General features: G+C 41.0%; 1 protein-coding gene across 1 annotated transcript in view; it reads left to right on the top strand.

Annotated features, from left to right (window-relative positions):
* CFAP299 (cilia and flagella associated protein 299) overlaps positions 1 to 24858 on the top strand; it is a 569941-nt gene that overhangs the window by 452931 nt on the left and 92152 nt on the right. Inside the window, exon 4 of the mRNA XM_033914579.1 lies at positions 8610 to 8752. Within this exon, the coding sequence (XP_033770470.1) occupies positions 8610 to 8752 (143 nt within the window). The remainder of the gene's footprint in view (positions 1 to 8609; positions 8753 to 24858) is intronic.

Below are 24858 nucleotides of genomic sequence, written 5' to 3'. Positions count from 1 at the left end.
TTCTGATGTAACAAGTTATTGTTTGACAGGCTGGACAAGACTACTGTGATTTGGGATATGGGTTCTAGACTAGGAATCTCTGAATTCTTTTTAAGGGTGTCAGAATAGCACACAAACTCTTGCAGTGACCACTTTGACAGCTTTTATATCTATGCAGCAGTACGTTTGTTTATATTTGTGTATTGGTTCTTGATATGCCACAGTTTATATCAGGGGTGTCCAACCTGCGGCCCCATGAAGGATTTTATGTGGCCCCGGTCGAGGGCGATGCAGTGTTTTCCTCTGCTGCCCCTGGGTGTTTACCGTCTTGCCGGCTCCCTCCTCTGTCTTGCTGCAGCGTTTGCACATTTGTGCGGCCCCAGAAACATTTTTTTCGTCCAATGCGGCCCAGAGAAGCCAAAAGGTTGTTACACCCCTGGTTTGTATAAAAAAGAAAGGGAGCAAGGAATGCCAAGTTATTGACAGGAAAGAGAAGAGAAAGGAAAAATGAAGTGAGGTTGAATAAAAAGAAAGAAAAGTCATAGTTCAAACTCCACCCTACTGTGTGTCACAGCACCCAGCCCAACACCAAAGGTCAGTATGAAAAGGTGGTTCTTCAGACCAAAATGGAATCTTGTGTTGAAGGTCTCTGAAGAAGGATGACTAGTGCATTTTACAGGGTTGGAGCAGTAAAGAAAAAAAGCACTTTGGTGAGTGAATTCAAAATGAGCCAAGAAGACAGAGGGAATGGTGCAGCACAGGGCTTAAGTGCCTGATTCTGATTCTATAAATAGTGATCAGCGCGATTGTCAACCAACCGCTAGACGCTGCTTATAGGATCACATTTAGTGGCACCTAGGCATGCGCAGGCATCGCTACACATCCTTGTGGTAGGTGCTGGTATGTTAGGCCATGGATTCTGGTTTAATTTACCAGCACCTAACACAGACACCTAGCGATGCCTAAGTCAGGGAATTGTAAAAGAGGGCTCAGGACTAAGTGGGAACTTTTGGAAAAAGGTCCCAAGGACGCAATGCAGGGGCCCAAAGCACAAAGGATCCTAGCAAGCAGGACTAAGAGAGAACAACAGTAGCCAGAGGGGCCTTCAAACATGGGGAAACAGGCTGAGGATGACACAGACACACCGCAGGATGGGGATGAAAGTAACAAGACTCGGGGGCTGGAAACCCATGAGGGGGTCGGCAGGAGCGCCAAACCACGAGGAGCACCAGCAAGGAAGGCAAGCAACCGGGACTTAAATTGCCTATATACTAATGCTAGGAGCCTAAGAGCCAAAATGGGAGAGCTGGAAGTCATAGCCAATAAAAAGGACTTGGACATAATTGGAGTCACAGAAACATGGTGGACTGATGATAACAAATGGGATGTGGCCATACCAGGGTACAAACTCTATAGGAGAGACAGGACACACAAGAAGAGTGGAGGAATAGCGATATATATAAAGGACTCCATTCCTTCAACCAGGATGGAAGCAACAGTAAGGACGGATGGCTTGGAATCACTATGGGTTAAGCTACAAGGGGGAACTGCAGCAGACATCAAATTGGGGCTGTATTATCGCCCACCTGGACAACCGGAAAAAATCGACCAGGACCTGAAGGCTGAATTGAGGGAGGTATACAAAAGCGGAATTGTGGTGGTAATAGGGGACTTTAACTACCCCGGGATAGACTGGAGTATTGGACACTCAAACTGCACGAGGGAGACCAAATTCCTGGAGGCTATGAGGGACTGTTTCATGGAACAGCTGGTCACAGAACCAACATGGGGAGATGCCACTCTTGACCTAATCCTCAACGGGCTAGGGGGACCTGCAAAGGAGGTGGCGGTACTAGCGCCACTAGGAAACAGCGATCACAACATGATCCAATGCAAGCTAGAAAGTGGGTCATCAAAGGTGGTAAGAACCACAACGACAGCACTCAATTTCAGAAAAGGGAACTACGATGCCATGAGGAAAATGGTGAGAAAGAAACTCAGCGGCAACTTAGGGAAGATGGAGACCGTAGAAAAAGCCTGGTCCCTACTCAAAGGCACAGTGCACGAGGCACAGAACCTGTACGTCCCCAGGTTCAGGAAAGGGTGCAAAAAGAATTGAACAAAAAACCCAGTGTGGATAACAACTGCAGTGAAAAAGGCAATAAGCGACAAGAAAGCGTCATTCAGAAAATGTAATGTAATGTAATGTAATGTAATTTATTTCTTATATACCGCTACATCCGTTAGGTTCTAAGCGGTTTACAGAAAATATACATTAAGATTAGAAATAAGAAAGGTACTTGAAAAATTCCCTTACTGTCCCGAAGGCTCACAATCTAACTAAAGTACCTGGAGGGTAATAGAGAAGTGAAAAGTAGAGTTAGAGGAAAAATAAAAATAAAATAAACATTTTAACAAGACAGCATTGATCTAAATACTTTGGAAGGTAGAAGAGAGGAGAGAAAGGAATAGAAGCATGATGAAGTGATGAAGTGGAGCAAGTAAGTTTAGGAGGAGCGATTGACGTTTCCAGAAAGGGCTTCTTCAGGGAAGAGACTTGGCCAACAGTCCCAGGATGCCTATGTCTCCTCCCCTGAGATGTTCTCCCATCCATGCATTCCCTCCCAGACACACTGTCCGTGCCCCAGCCGCTCCAAGGAGGCTGCCCCAGATGAGGCCCACGGTGAATGCAGGATTCTCTCCTCTGCGGGAGAGCCGCCCGGAGCCGACAATGGAAAAAGGACCCAACAAAGGACAACCAGAAGGAACATAAAAGACACCAAAGAGAATGTCACTGAGTGGTTAGGAAAGCAAAAAGAGAATATGAGGAGAGACTGGCGGGGGAAGCAACAAACTTCAAATCGTTCTTCAAGTACGTCAAGGGGAAACAACCAGCCAGGGAAGAAGTAGGACCATTGGATGATGGAGACAAGAAGGGAGTGGTAAAGGAGGAAAAAGAGATAGCTGACAGGTTAAATAAGTTCTTCTCATCAGTCTTCACGAGAGAGGACACATCCAATATTCCAGAACCCGACGAGACCATAAATGGGGATCAGGATGAAAAGTTGGTCCAACTAGAGGTAAGACAAGAGGATGTCCTCCGTCAGATAGACAGACTAAAGTGCGACAAATCACTGGGTCCAGATGGCATCCACCCAAGGGTGCTCAAAGAGCTCAGGAACGAAATAGCAATAAGCGACAAGAAAGCGTCATTCAGAAAATGGAAAAAGGACCCAACAAAGGACAACCAGAAGGAACATAAAAGACACCAAAGAGAATGTCACTGAGTGGTTAGGAAAGCAAAAAGAGAATATGAGGAGAGACTGGCGGGGGAAGCAACAAACTTCAAATCGTTCTTCAAGTACGTCAAGGGGAAACAACCAGCCAGGGAAGAAGTAGGACCATTGGATGATGGAGACAAGAAGGGAGTGGTAAAGGAGGAAAAAGAGATAGCTGACAGGTTAAATAAGTTCTTCTCATCAGTCTTCATGAGAGAGGACACATCCAATATTCCAGAACCCGACGAGACCATAAATGGGGATCAAGATGAAAAGTTGGTCCAACTAGAGGTAAGACAGGAGGATGTCCTCCGTCAGATAGACAGACTAAAGTGCGACAAATCACTGGGTCCAGATGGCATCCACCCAAGGGTGCTCAAAGAGCTCAGGAACGAAATAGCGGAACCACTTCGCCAAATATGTAACCTATCCTTAAAAACTGGGGAGGTACCGGAGGACTGGAAAATAGTGAATGTCATGCCCATCTTTAAAAAGGGTTCAAGGGGTGACCCAGGAAACTACAGGCCGGTGAGCTTGACCTCAGTTCTGGGAAAGATGATGGAAGTACTAGTTAAGGACAGCATCTGGGAGCACATAGAAAACAATGGTCAGCTGAAGGCGAGCCAGCACGGCTTCTACAAGGAAAGGTCGTGCCTCACAAACTTACTATATTTCTTTGAGGGAATAAACAGCCCGATGGATAAAGGGGAATCCATAGACATCATTTACCTTGACTTCCAAAAAGCCTTCGACAAGGTACCCCACGAACGGCTGCTTAAGAAGCAGTGGAACCACGGGGTGCAAGGGGATGTCCACCGAAGGATCAAAAACTGGCTGGCAGGCAGGAAACAGAGGGTTGGAGTAAAGGACCACTACTCAGACTGGCTATGGGTCACGAGCGGCGTTCCGCAGGGGTCGGTGCTGGGACCGCTCCTGTTCAATATATTTATTAATGACCTGGAGGCAGGAACAAAATGTGAGGTTATAAAATTTGCGGATGACACCAAACTTTGCAGCAGGGTTAGAACCGCGAAAGACTGCGAGGACCTGCAAAGGGACCTAACGATACTGGAAGAGTGGGCAAAAAAGTGGCAAATGAGCTTCAACATAGAGAAATGCAAGGTCATGCATGTAGGAAAAAAGAACCCGATGTTCAACTACAAAATGGGGGGATTGCTGCTAGGGGTAAGTAACCTTGAAAGAGACCTGGGGGTGATGGTAGACACAACATTGAAGGCGTCGGCACAATGTGCGACGGCCTCAAGGAAAGCAAACCTGGGTATCATTAAGAAGGGTATCACTGCCAGGACGAAGGAAGTCATCATGCCACTGTATCGTGCAATGGTGCGCCCGCATCTGGAGTACTGTTTCCAGTACTGGTCGCCGTACCTCAAGAAGGACATGGCAGTACTTGAGGGAGTCCAGAGAAGTGCGACTAAACTGATAAAGGGTATGGAAAACTTCTCATATGCGGGCAGGTTGAAAAAGCTGGGGCTATTCTCCCTGGAAAAGCGGAGACTTAGAGGAGACATGATAGAAACCTTCAAAATCCTGAAGGGCATAGAAAAGGTAGACAGGGAAAGATTCTTCACACTGTGGGGAACCACAAGTACAAGGGGGCACTCAGAGAAATTAAAAGAGGGCAGGTTTAAAACAAACGCTAAGAAGTTCTTTTTTACCCAGAGGGTGGTGGACACGTGGAACGCGCTTCCGGAGGCCGTGATAGGACAAAGCACATTACAGGGCTTCAAAGAAGGTTTGGATAGGTTCCTAGACAATAAGGGGATCGAGGGGTACAGATAGGAGTTGAGGTAGGCTATAGGAATAGTCAGGGACCACAGCACAGGTGATAGACCTGGAGGGCCGCCGCGGGAGCGGACCGCTGGGCGGGATGGACCTCTGGTCTGACCCGGCGGAGGCAAATTCTTATGTTCTTATGTTCAACCACGTCTATTCTTCACCCATAACAATGCCTACTTTGCAGCTAGGTGTTGCATGGTATGCTGCACACAACTTATTAATTGTTTTTCAATTTTTTAAATCAGTTTTTAATGGTGTGGTCGATTACCACACCAATTAAACCAATTAAAAAGAATTAAGTTGCATGCTGAATTCAGTTAGACATTGCTAGGCATTCTCGATTAGGGCACCGTTTATAGAATTCCACCCTAAGTGGGCTGAAAAGTGAAACCTAGGATGCCAGGTACAATGGGTTGTTGGAATGAAGAGTCTTTAATGTTAGGGCCAAAAAACAACACCTTTGGAGCAATGGAAGAGGTATGGGAGACAGCGGCAGCAAGGGGAAGGGAAAGGAGAGACAGTGCCGACTGTGGGACTTGGGGAAATACTGGAAGGTAAGGGGACATGCTTACTTTGGAAATAGGAGATGAGATACTGGCTAAATCTCCAAGAATCTGAAGCCCTTTTTTGTACCTTTCTTGAAAGGTGCCTCTGCCCATCATTTAAATAATACTGATAATATATTCTGTGCTTTGTTGCTGGGTCAGTTTCAGATACGTCATTATACATTACTAATGGCTTATGCACCAGTATTTAACTTCTTGAATGAATTGGAAAGGCATCTTGAAAGCCTTGGGAGAAATAAAAGCTTGCAGCATGGCTCATTTCTGGTCTTATTGCTTTCAGACTAGGTGAAGTCAAGCTGAGGGCATAGTAAAAGCAGTGGAATCTACAGTATATCAGAAACAGACAATAGGAAGACAAACGGAAGTACCTGTGCTGATCTAGTATGACTTCTGTGTTAGGTGCAGTCTGTTGAGTGTTTAGAGCAGATGTGGCTTCTGCAGGCTGGAAGGGGTTAGTCATAAGTTTGAAAACTGTAGGTGATGAGGCTGCAGTGCCATTTGCTAACCTATGGAGGTGTAGATGTGCAGTAACGTATGTGTGTATACCAGAGAGAGTGTGCTATGTGTGTCTCTGTCTGAAAGGGAATGTACATCTGTCAGTGTTTTTGTGTCAGACAGAAAAAAAAAAGTTTGTATATGTGTCTGTATTATAGAAATAGAATTTGTGATTTAGAAAGAGATGGAGAGTATGTGCGTGTCTGTAAAAGAGAAGAATGCATGTGGGTATGGGAGAGAAACGTGTCTGGTTCATATCTAGCTCCCTGCTCACGTCATGTGTCACTCACCACCCTCATCCCTGCAGTGTCCCAGCTCCACTTTATTTCTGTCCACAGATTAAGTCTTGGATTTTTCTAGCACAATATAACATGTAAAATGATCACTGGGCCTTCCCAAATAAGTGTTCAGTCCATCCTCAATTTGAGTAAACCATTGCCAGTGTAAATAAAGCAGTAGTGAGCATCAGATGAGGTGAATCTATTTTGATTGTGATTTATAATAAAGTCATTTTATTCATGGTAGTTAGAAGTGCTGACAAGTGAAATGCTTTAATTGTTATTGGCATCACTAACAAATAGAAACCATTTGTTATTGACAGTCTTCATGGTGGCCCATGCAAGCAATGTCCTTGCATATTGTCTTTTATTTATAAAATTAATTTTCTATCCCGTTTTCCCCAATGAGCTCAGAACAGGTTACAGGTTAACATACATAATATACAGTTAATGGATTACAATTTGCCACAGTTACAGTATGTTTTTTTCAATACAAAAGTTTTTTTTATCCTAACTCAACACATACTAGGGATCTAATACCAATATACATAATATATTGTTTACAGGTTGCAATTTGCCATTGTTAAGTGCAAGATTTTTCAATACAAGTTTTTATCCAAACTTGACTCATACCGAGGATCTAGTACCAATATACATTTCTTTATAATCCATCAGTTATGAGCAGGGGAGTTAGGTGAAGAGGTTGCCTCTCCCTTTCCCCCTTTCATTTTTTAACTATATAAATGGCTTAGATTCACTGACTTAGGCGGTATATAAAATAAATGAACATGAATATAATCCCCCCAATATTCAGCCAGCAGTAGTTAGCACAAAAAAAAGCAGGCCATTCAGGGGAGGGCTATGAGGTAGTGGTGGGGAGGAAACGAGGCTTATGCAGGTTCCAGCAATATTCAGCTGTGGCCAGCATAAGATGAGCAGATGAAATTAGGACAGCTCAAAAGCTGTCCTAACTTCATCTTATGCGGGTCCTGGCTGAATATCGGGCCGGGGCCCACATAAATATTTTTTCTTTCAACAACAACAAAAAAGAAAACCCAACCCTGCCTTCTCCTTTTCCCACAACAATGCCTTCATTCTCACCCCTCTCCCTGCTCTCTTCAAAGTCCCCCCTCACCTGCCCACACTTCTTAATGTGTAGGTAAGCCCCCTGTGCCTATATACATAGATGTGGGCCTACATACAGTCCCGTGGAGGTCTTCAGGAGCATAGTGCCCTTACTCCTGCCCCCCTGCGGCAGACCTTTCAGACCTCTTATGGCAACTCGTGGTACTACAGACCACCAGGTATGTAGGCAGGCCCAAGGGAGCTACCTACACATTAGGAGGTGTAGGCAGGCTTTTGAGCTGTCCTAAATTCATCTTATGCAGGCCATAACTAAATATTGCTGGAGCCCACATAAGCCCTGGCTCCTTCCCTGCACCACCCCTGACCAGCCTACATTTTTTTGTGCTGGTCAGAGCCACTGGTGTTGAATTTCCAGTCTAGGTTCAGCTGTGGTAGACATAGCTGGCCAAGCCGATATTTATCAGTTTACCCATTAAGTCATAGCAGTCAAAGATTGACTTGCTATTTATGCAGGTCTATCTGGCTGCTAGACATAACCAGACAGCCAATGAATATTGGTGCTGACCAGCTATGTCACATGACATAGCCAATGACCGGGATACTTAGTGGGAGATAGCCGAGTATCTCTCACTGAATATCAGTGGTTAGCTGGCTAGCACTATTTAGTCGGTCAGGAGCTGTTCCCAGCCAGCTAAATACTGCTGAATATCAGACGGAATATATTTTATTATTCCCCCAGAAGTCAGGTCCTGTAAATACTACTAATCAGCTTAGTGAATAATTGAGACCAACAGGTTTAAAACAGAAATAGTATTTTTGTATTTTCTAACCAGCTCTTATTACCTTATGCCCACCTATTTTTTAACTGGTCTCAGTTGGGGAAGCACTACAGCAACAGTCCCTGCAAAGTGCATCTGCAATATGTTGGACTAAATATTGTATAGACTAACAGATGGCACAAATGCTAGAGAAATGATCCGACTAATCATAAAGGAGAACAAGGAGGAGGTTTTATATAATATCAGATTTGAAGGTAATAGAATAGGAATTGATGATAAAGATGATCCTAATTATTATGCCTCTGTGTTTTTATATGTTTAATGATTTTTATTATTTTTTCTTTTTAGTCAATAATCTTCATTCGAGACCGAAATGCCCGTGGTCAGGAGTTGTCAGGCTACATTGACTATGCCCACAGACTGAAGTCAGAGGATTTCGAAGTCTACTTTAGTGGGAAAAAAAAGCTTCTTCCAAGATCGACTGATCTCAGGTTTCTGATTTGTTTTATTTTGTCCAGAGTGAGGACTAACTAAAGTTCCTACATATCAAGATAAATTTTGTACAATTTTAGTTGAGGAATGAATATTGAACATTTTCTGAAACTTTCCAAAAGATTTACTACTATTATTATTAATGGATTACAAGCTGTGTAAAGGTCCACAAGAGCTTAAAGTTATCTATTATCACCTGTAACAGAATTAAACTGCAGCAATGTATTTTATAGGTTATATGTCAAATTACTGTGAAACTCCATTTTGTATAAGACATCTAGATAGGAATGCTTAGATTGGGACATTTCAAATTTCCCAAGTATTTTTAAAAAAAGTTCTGCTGAACACATGGAGGGGCATTTTTGATAGGGTGTCTAAGTCCAACTCCAGATATCCAGAGCCTGACGTCCAAAAAGTAGCATCAATAATCAAAAAGACATCCAGGAAGGATAAGATGTTTCAAAAATCATTTAAATAAGCGTCTGAAAAATTGCCGCCTAAGGCCTGTTGTACTGGGCGCTATCACAGGCACCTTCAGGGCAATGGGCCTGAGATACTCATGACAGGATTTTACTCCTGTGAGCCACTGAGAGCCACACAGGATATTTGGAAGACCTGAGAGTAAACACCCAACAACCAGTCCATGTGTAGGAGCACCCTCATGTTATGTCAATGGCAGGCTTAAGTTGGTGCACTAAGTGACACACATACTCAAGTGTGCTCCATTAATTCAATTTAGAGAGCCCACTCTCAACAGAAGAAAAAGCCTCAGGTTTTCATTAAGTAGGGCATAAATGCTCAGATCTCCTCCGCCGGGCAACAAAACAAAGAAGAAAGTCCAACTTTGTCTGCAGAAAAAACCAAGCAGGAGAAACAAACAAAACTGCAGACTGTGTACAAGATGCAGGCAAAAATTTATTGTACCAAAATTAAAATGCAAATAAGTAAAATAAAACCCTTTTACCAATCAAGGGACCCGACACGATCCGTGTTTCGGACAAACCTTCGTCAGGGGTCCTAATAAATACAAATACAATACAGAAAATATTAAAAACTCTTGTCAACTCTTATAAAAAGTGGAAAGTAACAAGATGGTGTTATTATGCCATGCTACTAAGGCTTGTGGTCAAGTGACGTGAATTACAAGAGAGAGGGTATGTGAAATAGTAAGGAAACATGCAAAGTAAGATAAACATTAAGGTAACACAAAATGGAAAAGTGAGAAATTAAAAGAATAAGTACCCATAGGAGTTTGGTAAAAAAGTAAAAAAGAGGCACCTACCAGGTTGAAAAAGGTTGGGACATACCATCACAACTTTATGTGCCCATAATACTTGTTCAGATCTCTATGGCTATTTCATATTCATTTTGTAAGGTCATATGATTTGTTAACCACTGAGGTTGCCCCTTTTTTCTACTTATGTGCCTTTTAACATTGATCCAGTTCGTGACATAGCACTGGATGGCTCCTCAGTTAAGTTTCTTGCTTATAGGTTTGGTGCTCATGGTTCTATATTCTTTTATCAGACACTTCCTTTTATATTATATGCCTGGTTTAGGGAATCTAGGTCTCTGCAATCCATAGCACATTCCTCCCTTTTTTTACCTTTTTTTACTTTGTTTCACTTTTATTCTTCATTTTAATTTTTATGTTGATTTTAACATATTTTATTATTATGTAGTATTGCATATGCTTTGTTTATTTATATGATCCTGTTTAATGTCATACTATCAGCAACCATTTTATATTTAATCTTTTTATTGGGTGTTAGGTTCTCATTTCATATGTCAATATTATATATGGTCTATTATTGGTTTTATTATTGGTTTATGGTCATAAGTTCACATCATGTTGTATCTTTATGTTTTTCAATATAGTTACTTATCTTCATTTTTTATGGTATGTCCCAACCTTTTTCACCATGGTAGGTGCCTCTTTTTTACCAAACTCCTATGGGTACTTATTCTTTTAATTTCTCACTTTTCCATTTTGTGTCACGTTCTTTTGTCACTAATTTCTTATAGTGTTTTATTGTTTAATGTTATCATTTTCCTTATATTCTTTTTTAACTTACCTTAATGTTTATCTTACTTTGCATGTTTCCTTACTATTTCACATACCCTCTTTCTTGTCATTCACGTCACTTGACCACAAGCCTTAGTAGCATGGCATAATAACACCATCTTGTTACTTTCCGCTTTTTATAAGAGTTTACAAGAGTTTTTAATATTTTCTGTATTGTATTTGTATTTATTAAGACCCCTGAAGAAGGTTTGTCCGAAACACGGACCGTGTTGGGTCCCTTGATTGGTAAAAGGGTTTTATTTTACTTATTTGCATTTTAATTTTGGTACAATAAATTTTTGCCTGCATCTTGTACACAGTCTGCAGTTTTGTTTGTTTCTCAGACCTCCTCCACCAACATCATCGGCAAAAAAACTGCCAGAGAGAATGCGCTATTTACCACGTTCTACTCTAGCTGCATGACTGAACTCGCTATTGCTTCTAGTTGTGAGGAAACAAGTGTTATTTCAATAATAGCCAACGTTTCACGGTCTAAGACCGTTTCTTCAGGGCTTAAGATATTCCACTTTTCTCCACCACCTTTTGAGCTGCTTGTTCTACTTCTTCAGTGTATATAAATGGTGCTTAAATGATAGGTTCCTAGGAATGTGGTGCTTGGCGCATGTCAATCTCAAGTTAGATGCCGTTTATAGAATCATACCTAGCGGTGCCCAACGTGGACTTAGGCACACCTTATTTATGCCAGGATATTCTTGGCCTAAATACTGGTGCCTAAGTTAGGCACCTAAACACAAAACACACCCATGATCTGCCCCTTATCATACCTACTTTCTGGCAGGTGCCTTGGACTAAGCACCTACTGAGTTATTTTAATATAAGCCAATTCTGAGGTGCTAATTGCTTGTTATAAGCGCCAATTAAGATTTTTAAATAAATTAGGAGCCTAGATCAGCTAGGCGCACTGATCTAGGTACCAAACTTTAAGCGTCATTTATAGAATCAGGGCTATAGTTTACAGTGTTCTACAGTTTAAGCCACATGTACCTGGGATACATGCCATGTAATAGCCTAGAGCAGGGGTGGGCAACTCTGGTCCTCGAGGGCCAGAATCCAGTTGTGTTTTCAGGATTTCCCCAATGAATATGCATTGAAAGCAGTGCATGCAAATAGATCTCGTGCATATTCATTGGGGAAATCCTGAAAACCCGACTGGATTCCGGCCCTCGAGGACCGGAGTTGCCCACCCCTGGCCTAAAATGATAATAACAGAGCTCAAACTTTTTGTTTTTAAAAAGGTAAGTTTCTGTTCTTTGCCTTAAGGAGTAGCAGCAGTGCTTCTGACCTGAATTAAGTGTTAATTAAGGTACTATGATAAAGGTAGAATAGCTGCAAAAGTCACCAGGGCAATCTGATTACTGTGCTAACTTTCAAAGAGTCTGATTGAAGCAGTCCCCTAGGAATCAAAAACTTTAGAGAGAGGAAAGTCCCAGGTAGCCTTCTTTCTGAGAAGTCCTGAGGATATTTGTCTGGGTAAGTGAACATTATTTTACTCTGTACTTTGGTGATTTGAAGATTGGGATAAAAGTGAAATTATAGTTTCTTTAATAAAGTCACTTTGAATTTAAAAACAGCAAACTTTATTTATTAGCTACTTTCCATAGTATATAAGCCTTTTCCCCATAGTTTTAAATGTGAACTTTTTGTCAGAGATAGAAACTTAACTCATAGCCTACTGCATTAATAGATAGCCTCTAGAAGGCCTAGCAGGGCCTAGCTCAGTTTTTATTAAAAAAGGCAAATTTTATTTGTTAACTGTTTTCCAATTTTATAAGGCATCTACAACTACAGTACATCCATATGGCAAGGGGGTTCAGTCTTAGAGTGTTTTGAATAGGACATCCAGCTCTGATTTCAGAAGGGGAAGGGACTTCCATGTCAAAAAGATAGATATCTATATTTAGACCTGGTTCTTGACACATCCAGGGCACTGAGCAGATCCCCACTGGAAGGAGTAAGGGAATTGCAAAGAGATACAGTAGGATTTAAATTGACATTCTATGGATCTCAGCCAGCTACTCTAACTATTAGGCTACTCTTCCACATGGACAGCTGTGTGGCTATTTTATAATATGGTTATTCCTATGCTGCCAAAAGGATGCCCATGTCCCTTGTTTTCTTCTACTCATAATTTGGGCATTTCAGTTTGTAAAATGGATGTTTGTGCTGGACTTGGCCAGCACTTGGATTTCCATTTCTCATGTATTTTAGAACAAGCTGTATATCACCAGATCCTGTTCTAAAATACATGAAAATGGATATCCATATATGGCTGCCATTTTGTCACTGGAGCTGCAATGGGCAAGAGTGACTAGAGATTGCTCTTACCCCAACTAGCCAATAGACCGCTAATGATATGGTAGGCTTGGGAGGGGGCTCCAGGTAGAGGTGGAGGGGTTCCTGTTTGTGGTGGAGGAAACGACTCCTGTTTGTGGTAGAGGTAAAAGGGGAAGAAAGAGGAGGAATTGAAGGAGTGGTGACTGGGCCAGTTTCAGTTGGGGCTTCTGTTTCAGCCAAAACCAAACAGAGAACTTTGGCTGCAGTTGTGGTTGCACTCTACATTCCAGACACTACTGAATATCATAGAACAGTAGTTCTTAAACTTGTCATGGGAGATCCCCAGCCAGTTGGGGGTTTAAGATATCCCTAATGAATATGCATAAGATAAATTTGCATGCCTACTACCTACTTTATAGGCAAATTTAACTCATGCATATTCATTAGGGATATCTTGAAAACCTGACTGGCTGGGAGTCTCCCAGGACAGGTATAAGAACCACTGTTATACTCTAAGCATAACTGATACTTGGTTTTCTGATATTCAGATCATTGGAGGCAGGCTGGCTAATTCCTATGGTCAGTGCTGACTGCAGATATTCAATATCAGTCTGTTTCTAGCGATTGGCATTGAATATCCAGTTTATTTTTGGTTGGCATAAACTTAGCTAGCTAAGTCAGTATTCAGCGCTGGCTGATTAAGTTTATACTGGGCAAAGATATGACTGCTATTTGCCTGGCCTGATTTGGTCGCTAAACTTGGCCAGTCAGTGTTGAAAATTGTGGGTTATTACGCAGTATAGCCAGTTAACTTTTAGCTGCTAACCACGAATATTCAGTGGAGGTAACTGGTTATCTTATACTGAATATTTGCATTTAGCCAGTTATGTGCTATTTAACTGGTCAGTGCCATTTTAGGTTGGTTAAATAGCCCTAAATATTGGCCAGAGCTTGTCCAGATTCCATGAAATATTGCTAAATACTATTAGCAGGCATGGCATCTTTGTTTTAATGCTGAAAGTTGTTAAGTTAGCAGTTGCTGAACTGATACACTATTATCATTCAATTTCTTGCCAAACATTTTGTAAGAAAATGTATTCTTAAGATCTACAGTATTTCTTGCAATATAGTTCCCATTGGAAGTTGGGGATATAGTTGTACTTTAAAAATGAAGATCGTAGTATATGTACCCAGGTTTCCATTACAGATACATTTGAGTTTCTTCATATCATATAGTATTTCTGGAATTTGGCATTTTGTTGAGATTTTTTAAATAACTTTAAACCATCCTTATGTCTATGGTTCTGAATGTGGTATTTCAGCTGTCTTGTGCCCACCCATTACCACTTCCTTTCTTCACATTTGGCAGTAAACATATCCCTTTGTACTTAACCAAACATTCATTTTCATTCACTCTGGCGATGAGTTACGATGACCAAAAAGCCTTTCATATGGAAGGATGTTATACAAAGTTAGCTTGGCATTTAATTGTGGGTGTAGTTTCAAAATGCTTAAGTGCAGGGTTGGCTTGTTTTGCTTAACCTCAGCTTTGTGTTTCAGAACATTATCATTCTTGTGCCCATAACAGACAGCATTTTAGAATGTGAAGAACATTTTTTAAAATGAAAACTCTGCTCTATGGTCTCTTTTATCATCTAATACATGTAAATAAATCTGTAGAAAATAGGACAGAAAGGGACCTCAAGAGATTATCTGGTACATTCCAACTGCACCTGTGTCACCACAGCCAAATGTTTGTCTAAAATTATCTATAGATGAAGTTGTTCCAGAGTTTGATTACACTTGTAACTGGAAAATTGTTCCTAATGTTTAACTTAAAATTCCTCTTTTATAATCAAGCCCATTATTTCTTTTCTAGTAGAGATGAAAAACAGTTCCTTTAAAAGAGACCAGGCTGCAGGCTGAATGTATGGCAGGGTAGGAGGAGACATGGAAGAACAATGGGCTAAACTAAAAGCTGTAATAACGGGAACAAAACTTTATGTAAAGAAACTAAATAAAAGCAAGAGACAAAGGAATCCACTGTAGTTCTCAAAGTCAAACGTTTTTAAAGAAAAACACAGAAGCACACTGAGCCCCAGTGGAAATACAGGTTGAGTGGAAAACTTCAACGGAGGCTCCAAGAATCCCCAAATGTCCAAACAATGTTTCGACATGGAGATTTCTGCCCTGTAAAATCCAGTAGTGATTCCGGAGGGTTAAGTTCATGAGAAGTGAAAAGCGGGGGAGTAAGTTGAAGACGGAGAAAGAGGAGCTGAGCAACGCAGCCATAGAATCGCAAGTGAAAGGCTTTTTGGAGTTAGAAATGTCTCCTGTCAGCAAACTTCGGAACTCTTTTACTGTAATGGCAGGTGGGCCAGGGGTGGTTGTTAAGCCTAACTTCGGGGCTGGATCCCTCGCTTGCCCCGGAGGCTGGAGAAACCTAATAAGTTCATTTACTGCCTGATGAGCTGGAAGACACTGGAAATGGGGAAAACCTGACCATGGTGAAATCACACCTGTGGATTACAAATGTGGACCTGGGTGGTCTTATTAACTGTCAAGATCACTATGTGTGTGCTGTTGTTAATGATATACTGGAAAACTCAATACGCTGAGACCTCCCAGGAAAGAGACTTGGAAGTTCTGATCGACAAGTCGATGAAGCCGTCCACACAATGTGCGGCGGCAGAAAAAAGGGCAAACAGAATGCTAGGAATGATAAAGAAGGGGATCATGAACAGATCAGAGAAGGTTATCATGCCGCTGTACCGGGCCATGGTACGCCCTCACCTGGAGTACTGTGTCCAGCACTGGTCACCGTACCTGAAGAAGGACACGGTACTACTCGAAAGGGTCCAGAGAAGAGCAACTAAGATGGTTAAGGGGCTGGAGGAGCTGCCGTACAGCGAAAGATTAGAGAAACTGGGCCTCTTCTCTCTCGAACAGAGGAGATTGAGAGGGGACATGATTGAAACATTCAAGGTACTGAAGGGGATAGACTTAGTAGATAAGGACAGGTTGTTCACCCTCTCCAAGGTAGGGAGAACAAGAGGGCACTCTCTAAAGTTGAAAGGGGATAGATTCCGTACAAACGTAAGGAAGTTCTTCTTCACCCAGAGAGTGGTAGAAAGCTGGAACGCCCTTCCAGAGGCTGTTATAGGGGAAAACACCCTCCAAGGATTCAAGACAAAGTTAGACAAGTTTCTGTTGAACAAGAACGTGCGCTGGTAGGGCTAGTCTCAGTTAGGGTGCTGGTCTTAGACCAGAGGGCCCGCGTGAGCGGATTGCTGGGCATGATGGACCACTGGTCTGACTCAGCAGTGGCAATTCTTATGTTCTTATGTTCTCTGACCTGTAGTAATACTCGACTTTGTGTAGAAGTTGATCAAAAAGGTCATGCTGGATCCAATTTAATGCATATAAATTGACAGAGAAAGATATTAATCTTATGCAGAGGAGCGAGACTGGCTTTTCTGCATCTGGGGTTAAGCTGCAGGCAAGGAGTCCTCTCTTGCATTCATTCTATGAATGGAGGCAGGTTGCAGGGTTGTACCTGGATGATGATGTGGTGTACTAAGAGTCAGCATGTGCCAGAAGGACTAAGTGTTTATCCTTTCTCCTGTGATTTTCATTTAGCTTAATGTAATATTATTTTAAATGCTAAACCTATTTATTTATTTATTGAATTGGCTGCAAACTATTATTAATATTATATGACTAGAAGGTGATGAATTGGGAAACCTTCTTACTGTTTGCTTCAATCTGGGATTTGCTTATGTTTACATAGTTATTTTTATTGGGTTAACTTATGGTTTTCTTAATAAGGCTAGCAATTTCAGTTGATTTTTATGCTGGAAGAGAATTTGATGGGAGTTTGTTATAGCTATTAAAAGGTTTTAATAAAGTATGGGTATGGTAGTTCAAGATGATTGATGATGTATAATATATAAGAGTACAAGGTTGAGTTGAATACATTAAACATATTTAAATGAATACATTAAATTAGTGGGAAAACTTTATGGGAAATGAACTTAATGTATACATTTTTAAGATTATTAGGGGATGAATTGGGAGGCCTTCTTAAGGGTTGCTTTAATCTGGTGTTATGACGACATTGTAATAATTATCTTCTTAATAAATTGGAATAATTATTAATGAATTCAATGAATATGATAGGATAAATCGTGGCATAGTGCTACAAATATCAATTGATTCTCTGGGAAATGAACTTAAATTATTCATTTTAAATGATACATGATGGGTTAATGTAGGGATGAATTTAGGGTGCTTTGGGGGAGGACATTAGGCACCAGTCTAAATGTTTGCATACAAGCTTTCGTGTTATATATTACGATGGGTTTGGGAGGGAATGGGGGTATTTGGGATTTGGATTCTGGATATGTGTGATTATATTATTTTTATATTTTTTCAAAAGGAATTTGGGGGGTTTATTTATTAATATGTATTAATCAAATAAAATGCCTTTGAAAATTTATTCCCTAAACGTTAATGGACTCAATCATCCCATCAAAAGGAAAAAAGTACTTAATATTCTGAAACAGCAACAGGCAGATATTTACTTCATACAGGAAATGCATTTATCAGCACACGAAGCTGCTAAATTGGAAGGGGGGTAGATAAAACATTGGGGGTTTTTTTGTATTAGCAATAGGGAAGAAGGCGGGTATAGCTATTCTGGTCAATAGGAGGATTTCTGCTACATTTGATAACTTTTGGGCTGATCCCACGGGTAGATGGCTCAAAGTTAATATGACTTCAGAAAATGATACCCTGATGCTTTTTAATATTTATACACCTAACTCGAATCAGGTGGATTTCTTTAAGAAACTACAACAGTTAATTCTGTCACTGGCTATGACAAATTTAGTCGTGGCAGGAGACTTCAATGCTGTTATGAATCCAATAATGGATAAACAATCTAGTAAACAATTAAAATCATTAGGTTTGGACAATTTGGCACATACCTGTGGATTAACAGATATCTGGTAGATTTTTCATTTTAATGCCCATGAATTTTCATTTTGTTCCCATGTTCATAAATCATTTTCAAGAATTAATTATTTTTTTGTTTCAGATCATTTAATTCAGCAGGTTATAAAAGCCAGCATAGTTCTGATTATTTTATCAGATCATGCTTGAATTTGGATAGAATATCAGTTCACCAAAGAAGATTCTAGTAGACGGTGTGGAGGTTCAGTAATACACTGTTTGCGGACTCAAACTTTCTTGAGGAAATTCAAATAAAAATGAATGAATATTTTAAATTCAATACCTCGGAGGAAATCTCTTTGGAAACTCTATGGGATGCCTTTAAGGCAACTATAAGAGGGCAGATAATTTCATATTGGGTGCATGCTAGGAAATTACTTAGAATAGAGTTTTCCAATTTAGAACAAATTATTATTGCATTAGAATCACAAGTGGCTTTAAAGTGGGAACAAAATACCTTGAATGCCCTGTTAAAAACTAAATATAAATATAATGAGAATTCTTTACAATTGGCTAATAAAGATTTGTTATGTCAGCAAGCGGTGTATTATGGGAACGTGAATAAAGCAGGAAGAGTATTGGCTAATTATCTTAAAACTAAAAAAGAAGAGTAAAGATTGTGGCAATTAAGGATGAAAAAGGTAAAATGTATACTCAAATTGGAGATGTGTTAAAACAATTTTTAGATTACAGTGGAACCTTGGTTTACGAGCATAATTCGTTCCAGAAGCATGCTCATAAACCAAATTGCTTGTATATCAAAGCGAGTTTCCCCATAGGAAGTAAGGGAAACTCACTTGATTGGTTCCACGTCCCCCCCTCGAGGCTACCGGTGTTGCTCCCTCCCCCTCCCCCCCGAGAACCGGCATCGCACCCCCCCCCCCACTTGAACCGGCATCGTTCCCTCCCGTGAACGCCCCCCCCCCAGAACTGATATCGCACCCCCGTGCTGGAAGCGGCATCCCCCGACCCCCCCCAAACAAGCCCCTTACTCCATCTGCCACCAGCATGCAGCACCAACCCACAGAATGTGCCAGTGCTACTGAACGAAGATCACGCCTCTTACTTGGGCTGGGCCTTGAGCATCTGCACATTCTCAAGGCCTTCTGGCTCTCGTTCTCTTCCAGCGGGGGTAGGGGGGTGCGATGCCAGTTCTCGAGGGGGCATTCGCGGGTGGGGGAGAGCGATGCCGGTTCGAGCAGGGGGGTGTTTGCAAATCGAGTCAACGCTCGGTTTGTGAGTCACAATTTGCGAGAATATTTTGCTCATCTTGCAAAACACTCGCAAATTGCATTACTCGCAAACCGAGGTTTGACTGTATTATAAAGCTTTATATTCTTCTGAGCTGTATTCAAATAAAGAAAATGAAGGAAAATAATTTTTAAATTTAATTAATGGGCCAAAAATTCCGAGCATGTAAAAGAAAAACTTGAGACACCTATATCAACTGCAGAGCTCCAGTCAGTATTGAAGTCTCTCGGAGCTGGATCCGCTCCGGGTAGTGATGGATTCACAGTGGAGTTTTTCAAATCTTTTCAAAACATACTATTACCTCATCTTTTTAAATTATACCAATCAATACTGATAAAGGGTCAGATATTAGGTACTATGGCAGAGGCTTTAACAATAGTTTTGCCAAAGCTAAACAAGGATCCTATGTTGGTGTCAAGCTACAGGCCTATTTCTTTAATCAAAGTGGATGGAAAAATTCTAGCTAAACTATTGGCTCTAAGGTTGGCTAAGGCTCTCCCTTATATGTTTGGAATGCACCAAATGGGTTTTGTTGCTCAAAGACATTCTTCAAATAATACCAAATTGGCATTTCACATGCTAAATTTAGCAAAAACAATTGATGATCCGGCCTGCTCTGTCTCTTTGGATGCAGAGAAGGCTTTTGATCGTGTAGAATGGACTTTTATGTACTAAGCAATGGAGTGGTTTGGCATAGGTTCCGGATTTATTCAAATGATTCAAGCCTTGTATAATTCCCCTCCAAATTTCTACAGGTATCATCAAGCCTTTATTTTGCGTCAGGGTATGTATTGGATCCTTCCTGAACTCATGGAGAATCTGCCGGATTGGCTGGTATTGGAAAGTTGTCTTAGCCACATTTTGAGTATCAAGCTTCCTCAAATTTATAAGAATATTATTCTTCACCAGTGTTTAAGCCCGTTACATTAACGGGTGCTAGAATATATGTGTCTGTCTTTCTTTCTTAATTTCTGTGTCTCTCCCTACCCCTGTCTCTCTCTTCCTTTTTTTCTGTCTTTCTCCCTCCCGCTGTCTGACTTCTTTCTTTCTGGTTCTCTCTCTGGCACCCTGTCTGTCTGTCTTTCTTTCTTTCTGTCTCTGTCCCTGCCTGCTGTCTTTCTGTGTGTCTGTCTTTCGTTCTAATGCACTGCCTGCCTGTCTTTCTGTCTCTCTATGGCCCCCTTCTGTCTCCCCTCCCCCAAAGCAAACCAAGATTGCTCCCAGGCCCCCTTTCTCTCTCCGTCCCCTCCAGTTCCCTATGCAGCAGCAGCAGCATTTTCCTCCCACCCTTCCCTGTGCAGCAGCAGCATTTCCCCCCTTCCCTGTGCAGCAGCAGCATTTCCCGGCCTTCCCTGTGCAGAAGCAGCATTCCCCCACACACACACACTTCCCTGTGCAGCAGCAGCATTTCCTGGCCTTCCCTATGCAGCAGCAGCATTTCCCGCCGCCCCCTTCCCGCGTTTAAATTCAGAGAAAAGCGCTGCACCGCGCTACCGCTGGCTTCGGCGTCTTCTATGCACTGTGGCCAACCCTAGCGGAAACTGGAAGTAGTCAGAGAGGGCGGGCCGCAATGGACAGAAAATGGCGACGCCAGCGTTAGCGCGGTATAGTGCTTTTCTCTGAATTTATGTTCAATATTTTTATTGAATTTATATAAATACAGTACAATAAAATCAAGTACTTAGGTATCATAGATAACAAGAACACAATCAACAACAATCTGCATAAGTCAGAAATAAATTTCTCGATACTGCAATATCATAACACCTGAAATGTGTAAACTGTGAAAAAATGTAGCATGACTGCAATAGAAAGTAAACATGGAGTAAACATAAGGGCACACAGTAAGATGTACAGTGAAGTTCAAAAATAAAGTAATCAATACAGAGCACAATAGGACGTAACAGGAGCCCATCTCTTTTCATGAAGATGTAAATAGCCACGCTTTTCAGCAAAGCACCTCTCATATCTCATAATTAGGCATACATTGTGCCACCATAAGTTATAATTAAGATTGTCAGCGTTTTTCCAATTAGTTAAGATTAACTTTAGAGCAATGAGTAAAAGACATTTTAGTAGTTTAGCAGATGAGACATCAAGAGGTGAAGTCAGACCATAAGAGCCATAAATAACAACAGCAAGTGATATGTTTTCGGTAATGTCAAATATTTCTGAGATGGTCTTCCATATTTGTTCCCAAAAGGAGCGAATAAGAACACAGTGGAAGATCATATGATCTAAAGTGCCAACTGACGAAGAGCAAGACCAGCAACGATTATTGCTATTGTTAGGTAGCTTGGATAATTTATAAGGGGTCCAAAATGCTCGGTGGAGTAGAAAAAACATGGTCTGTGTAAAAGAGGAGGAGTGCAGCGTGTTCAATGATTCAATCCAAATCTTTTGCCACGTATTGGGGTCTTGGTGAAGAGCAGTATCAGTGGACCATAGATCAAGCACTCCTAATTTTGAGGTAAATTTATAAGATAACAGTGTTCTGTACCAGAGGGCAGATTGACCCTTAGTCTTAGACATGACAAATTCACTAAGTGACAGAATAGAGGGTTTATCAGATGCAGGAGATTTGATGTTATAGTGATCCTTGGCATGACACAGTTGCATCCAGCGGTATAGATGTGAGGAAGGAAGACCATATGTGTTTGAAAGGAGATTGAAGGGGATCCATCCTGCAGAGTCAAGAAGTTGACTTATAAACCATATACCTGAATTTTTCCACAACGACCAATCTATCATCTTCTTTTGTATAAGAATTTTCGGGTTGTTCCATATATATACCAAGGCGGAATCATTCCAAGTGATATCCATCAGAGAATCAAGATCACGCAATGCAGTTTTAGTCGAGCTGAGTATATCAAAAGGATTAGCAGTATTTGTAGAGCATGTGAAAGTAAAACATTGTAGGTCGTGATTGTCAACATATGTTTTCTCGAGGCCAATCCACACAGGGTGAGGGTTCGAAGGGGTATTATGAAGCCAATAAGAGCCTTGGCGGAGCAGAAATGAAGTATGGTATTCATAAAAACTGGGGAAGCGGACTCCGCCTTCAGATTTTTCTCTTTTTAGTTTTTGTAAACTTATTCGAGGAGTGGTCTTATTCCATAAAAATTGTACAAGTATAGCCTCAATTTTTTTATAAGAAGACTTCATCAAGTAGATTGGCAGCATACTGAGGACATAGTTAATGACAGGTGTGATCATCATCTTGATAGTCTCCAGTCTACCCCACCAAGAGAGTCGTAGCGGAGACCATTTGTTTGTTAAAGTGGTGACAGAAGATAATATATAGTCAGTGTTGAACTCAACAGTTTCTTCCAGGGTAGGGCCAAAGTATATCCCTAGGTATTTTAGTTTACGACCTGCCCATCGTAGTCCCATCTTGTTAATGGTTTCATGTAGTTCCGGTGCATTTAATGCCATGATTTCAGTCTTTGAGTGATTGAGTTTATATCCGGAAACCTTCGAGTATGCCGTGATGGTATTCAATATGTGAGGAATAGAGTCAGAAGTGGCATATAGCAGAACGTCATCCGCATAGGCGGAGATCTTTATTTCATGTGAGTCGAATTGAAGGCCCTTGATATCTGGATTATGTCGGAGAGCTATAAGAAAGGGTTCCAAAGCGATGTTGAATAGGAGTGGAGATAGAGGGCAGCCCTGTCGAGTCCCCCTGGTTGGATGGAAGCTAGAAGACAATAATCCATTGATGTAGATTTTAGTTGAAGGAGCGGAGTACAATACAGAGATCAGATTTATAAAGGAGTCAGGAATGCCAAACCATTTCAAAGTAGCAAACAAAAAAGGCCATTCTATCCTATCAAAGGCCTTCTCTGCATCCAAACTCATTGCTACTATGGGTACTGAAATAGATTCCGCTCTGGAAATGATATTTGCGAAGGTGCGTGTGTTATCACAGGACATTCTGCCTGACATAAATCCGTTCTGTTCAGGTCCAATTATCTGAGACAATAAAGGTTGCAACCTCAAAGCTAGTACTTTAGCGAAAATTTTGGCATCTGTATTGATGAGTGAAAGGGGTCTGTAGTTTTGAACTTGACTGGAGTCCTTGTTAGGTTTCAACAACACAATAATGTTGGCTTCAGTAAATGTGCCTGAGACTTCACCGGTATTGACCAGGTAGGTGAACAAAGATAAGATATGTGGTATGAGCTGTTCTTGAAAGCAAAGATAAAACTCGATTGGTAGACCATCAGGACCTGGGGCCTTAGACTTAGCCATGGAATGAATAGCCAGTTCTAATTCATCAGCATCCAGAGCAGCATCCAATTGGTGTGCGCTCTCAGCATTGAGAGTGTTATGAGGTAACGTTTCTAAGTATCTGTTTATATCGGGGAGTGAGGACGCTTCAGCAGAGTACAGTTTGGCATAAAAGTTCTTGAATTGATCTAAAATTTGTGTGGGATCAGTGATTAATTCTCCCTTCTCAGAGTGAATACTAGCAATATTGGTTTTGTCCACTCTACCCTTAAGATAATTAGCTAGCCCGTGACCACATTTGTTGGATTCAGAGTAATATTTAGCATGTTGAGCAAATAATTGTGTAGCTGCAGTTGTACTGAGCATGCGATTGTAGGAGTATCTCAATGCTCTAAGTCTAGAGAGAACACTCATATCAGAAGTACAGGACGCATGAACCTGTTCCAGTTGCTTGATTTCATTCTCTAAGTTGTTTATTTCAAGCAGGGAAGACTTTTTTTTATGGGCAGCAAAGGATATAATGGCTCCCCTAATAAAAGCTTTAAAAGCGTCCCATATTACAGGCCAAGTGCAAGTAGAAGATAAGTTGTGTGTAAAATATTCATCTATTGATTTAGATATATAAGATTTGAAATCCACATCCTGCGTTAAAGTGGTGTTGAATCTCCACTGTTTGTAAGGAACAGGTTTGCAAAAGGTGTGAAAGACCAAGTGCACCGCAGCGTGGTCGGATATACTAATTTCTTTAATATCAGATGCATCAACATATTTTACTAGAGATTGACTAATCAAAAAGTAGTCTATACGGGAGTAAGAGTTATGAGGGCAAGAGTAGAAAGTAAATTCAGAGTTATCCATATGTGTTATTCTCCATGGATCTACCAAATGAAATTGAGATATAAGATCCTGTAACATGTGCCAATTTTTGGATTTTTTATAAGCAGTGTCAGATTTCCTATCTTTAATCAAATCTTGTATAACGTTAAAGTCGCCTCCTATAAGGAAGTGACAATCTCTGTGGTTATTGAGTATATCAGCTAAGTCCGAGAAGAATTGTATGTCATCTAGATTAGGACCATATATATTCAACAGAAGTATTTTACACCCAGCTATGTCTAATAGTACCTGAGACCAGCGTCCATGCAAGTCTGCCAATTGGCTGAGAATAGTTATGTCCGGTGTTTTGCGAATAAACAAAAGTACTCCATTTTTCTTAAGTACTGCTGGTGAAAAAATTGCTGGATGTGC

The sequence above is a fragment of the Geotrypetes seraphini genome, chromosome 1, assembly GCF_902459505.1.
Source record: "Geotrypetes seraphini chromosome 1, aGeoSer1.1, whole genome shotgun sequence".
Lineage (NCBI taxonomy): Eukaryota > Metazoa > Chordata > Amphibia > Gymnophiona > Dermophiidae > Geotrypetes > Geotrypetes seraphini.
Note: the sequence above shows the minus strand (reverse complement) of the source record. Positions and strands in the feature narration are given on the sequence as shown.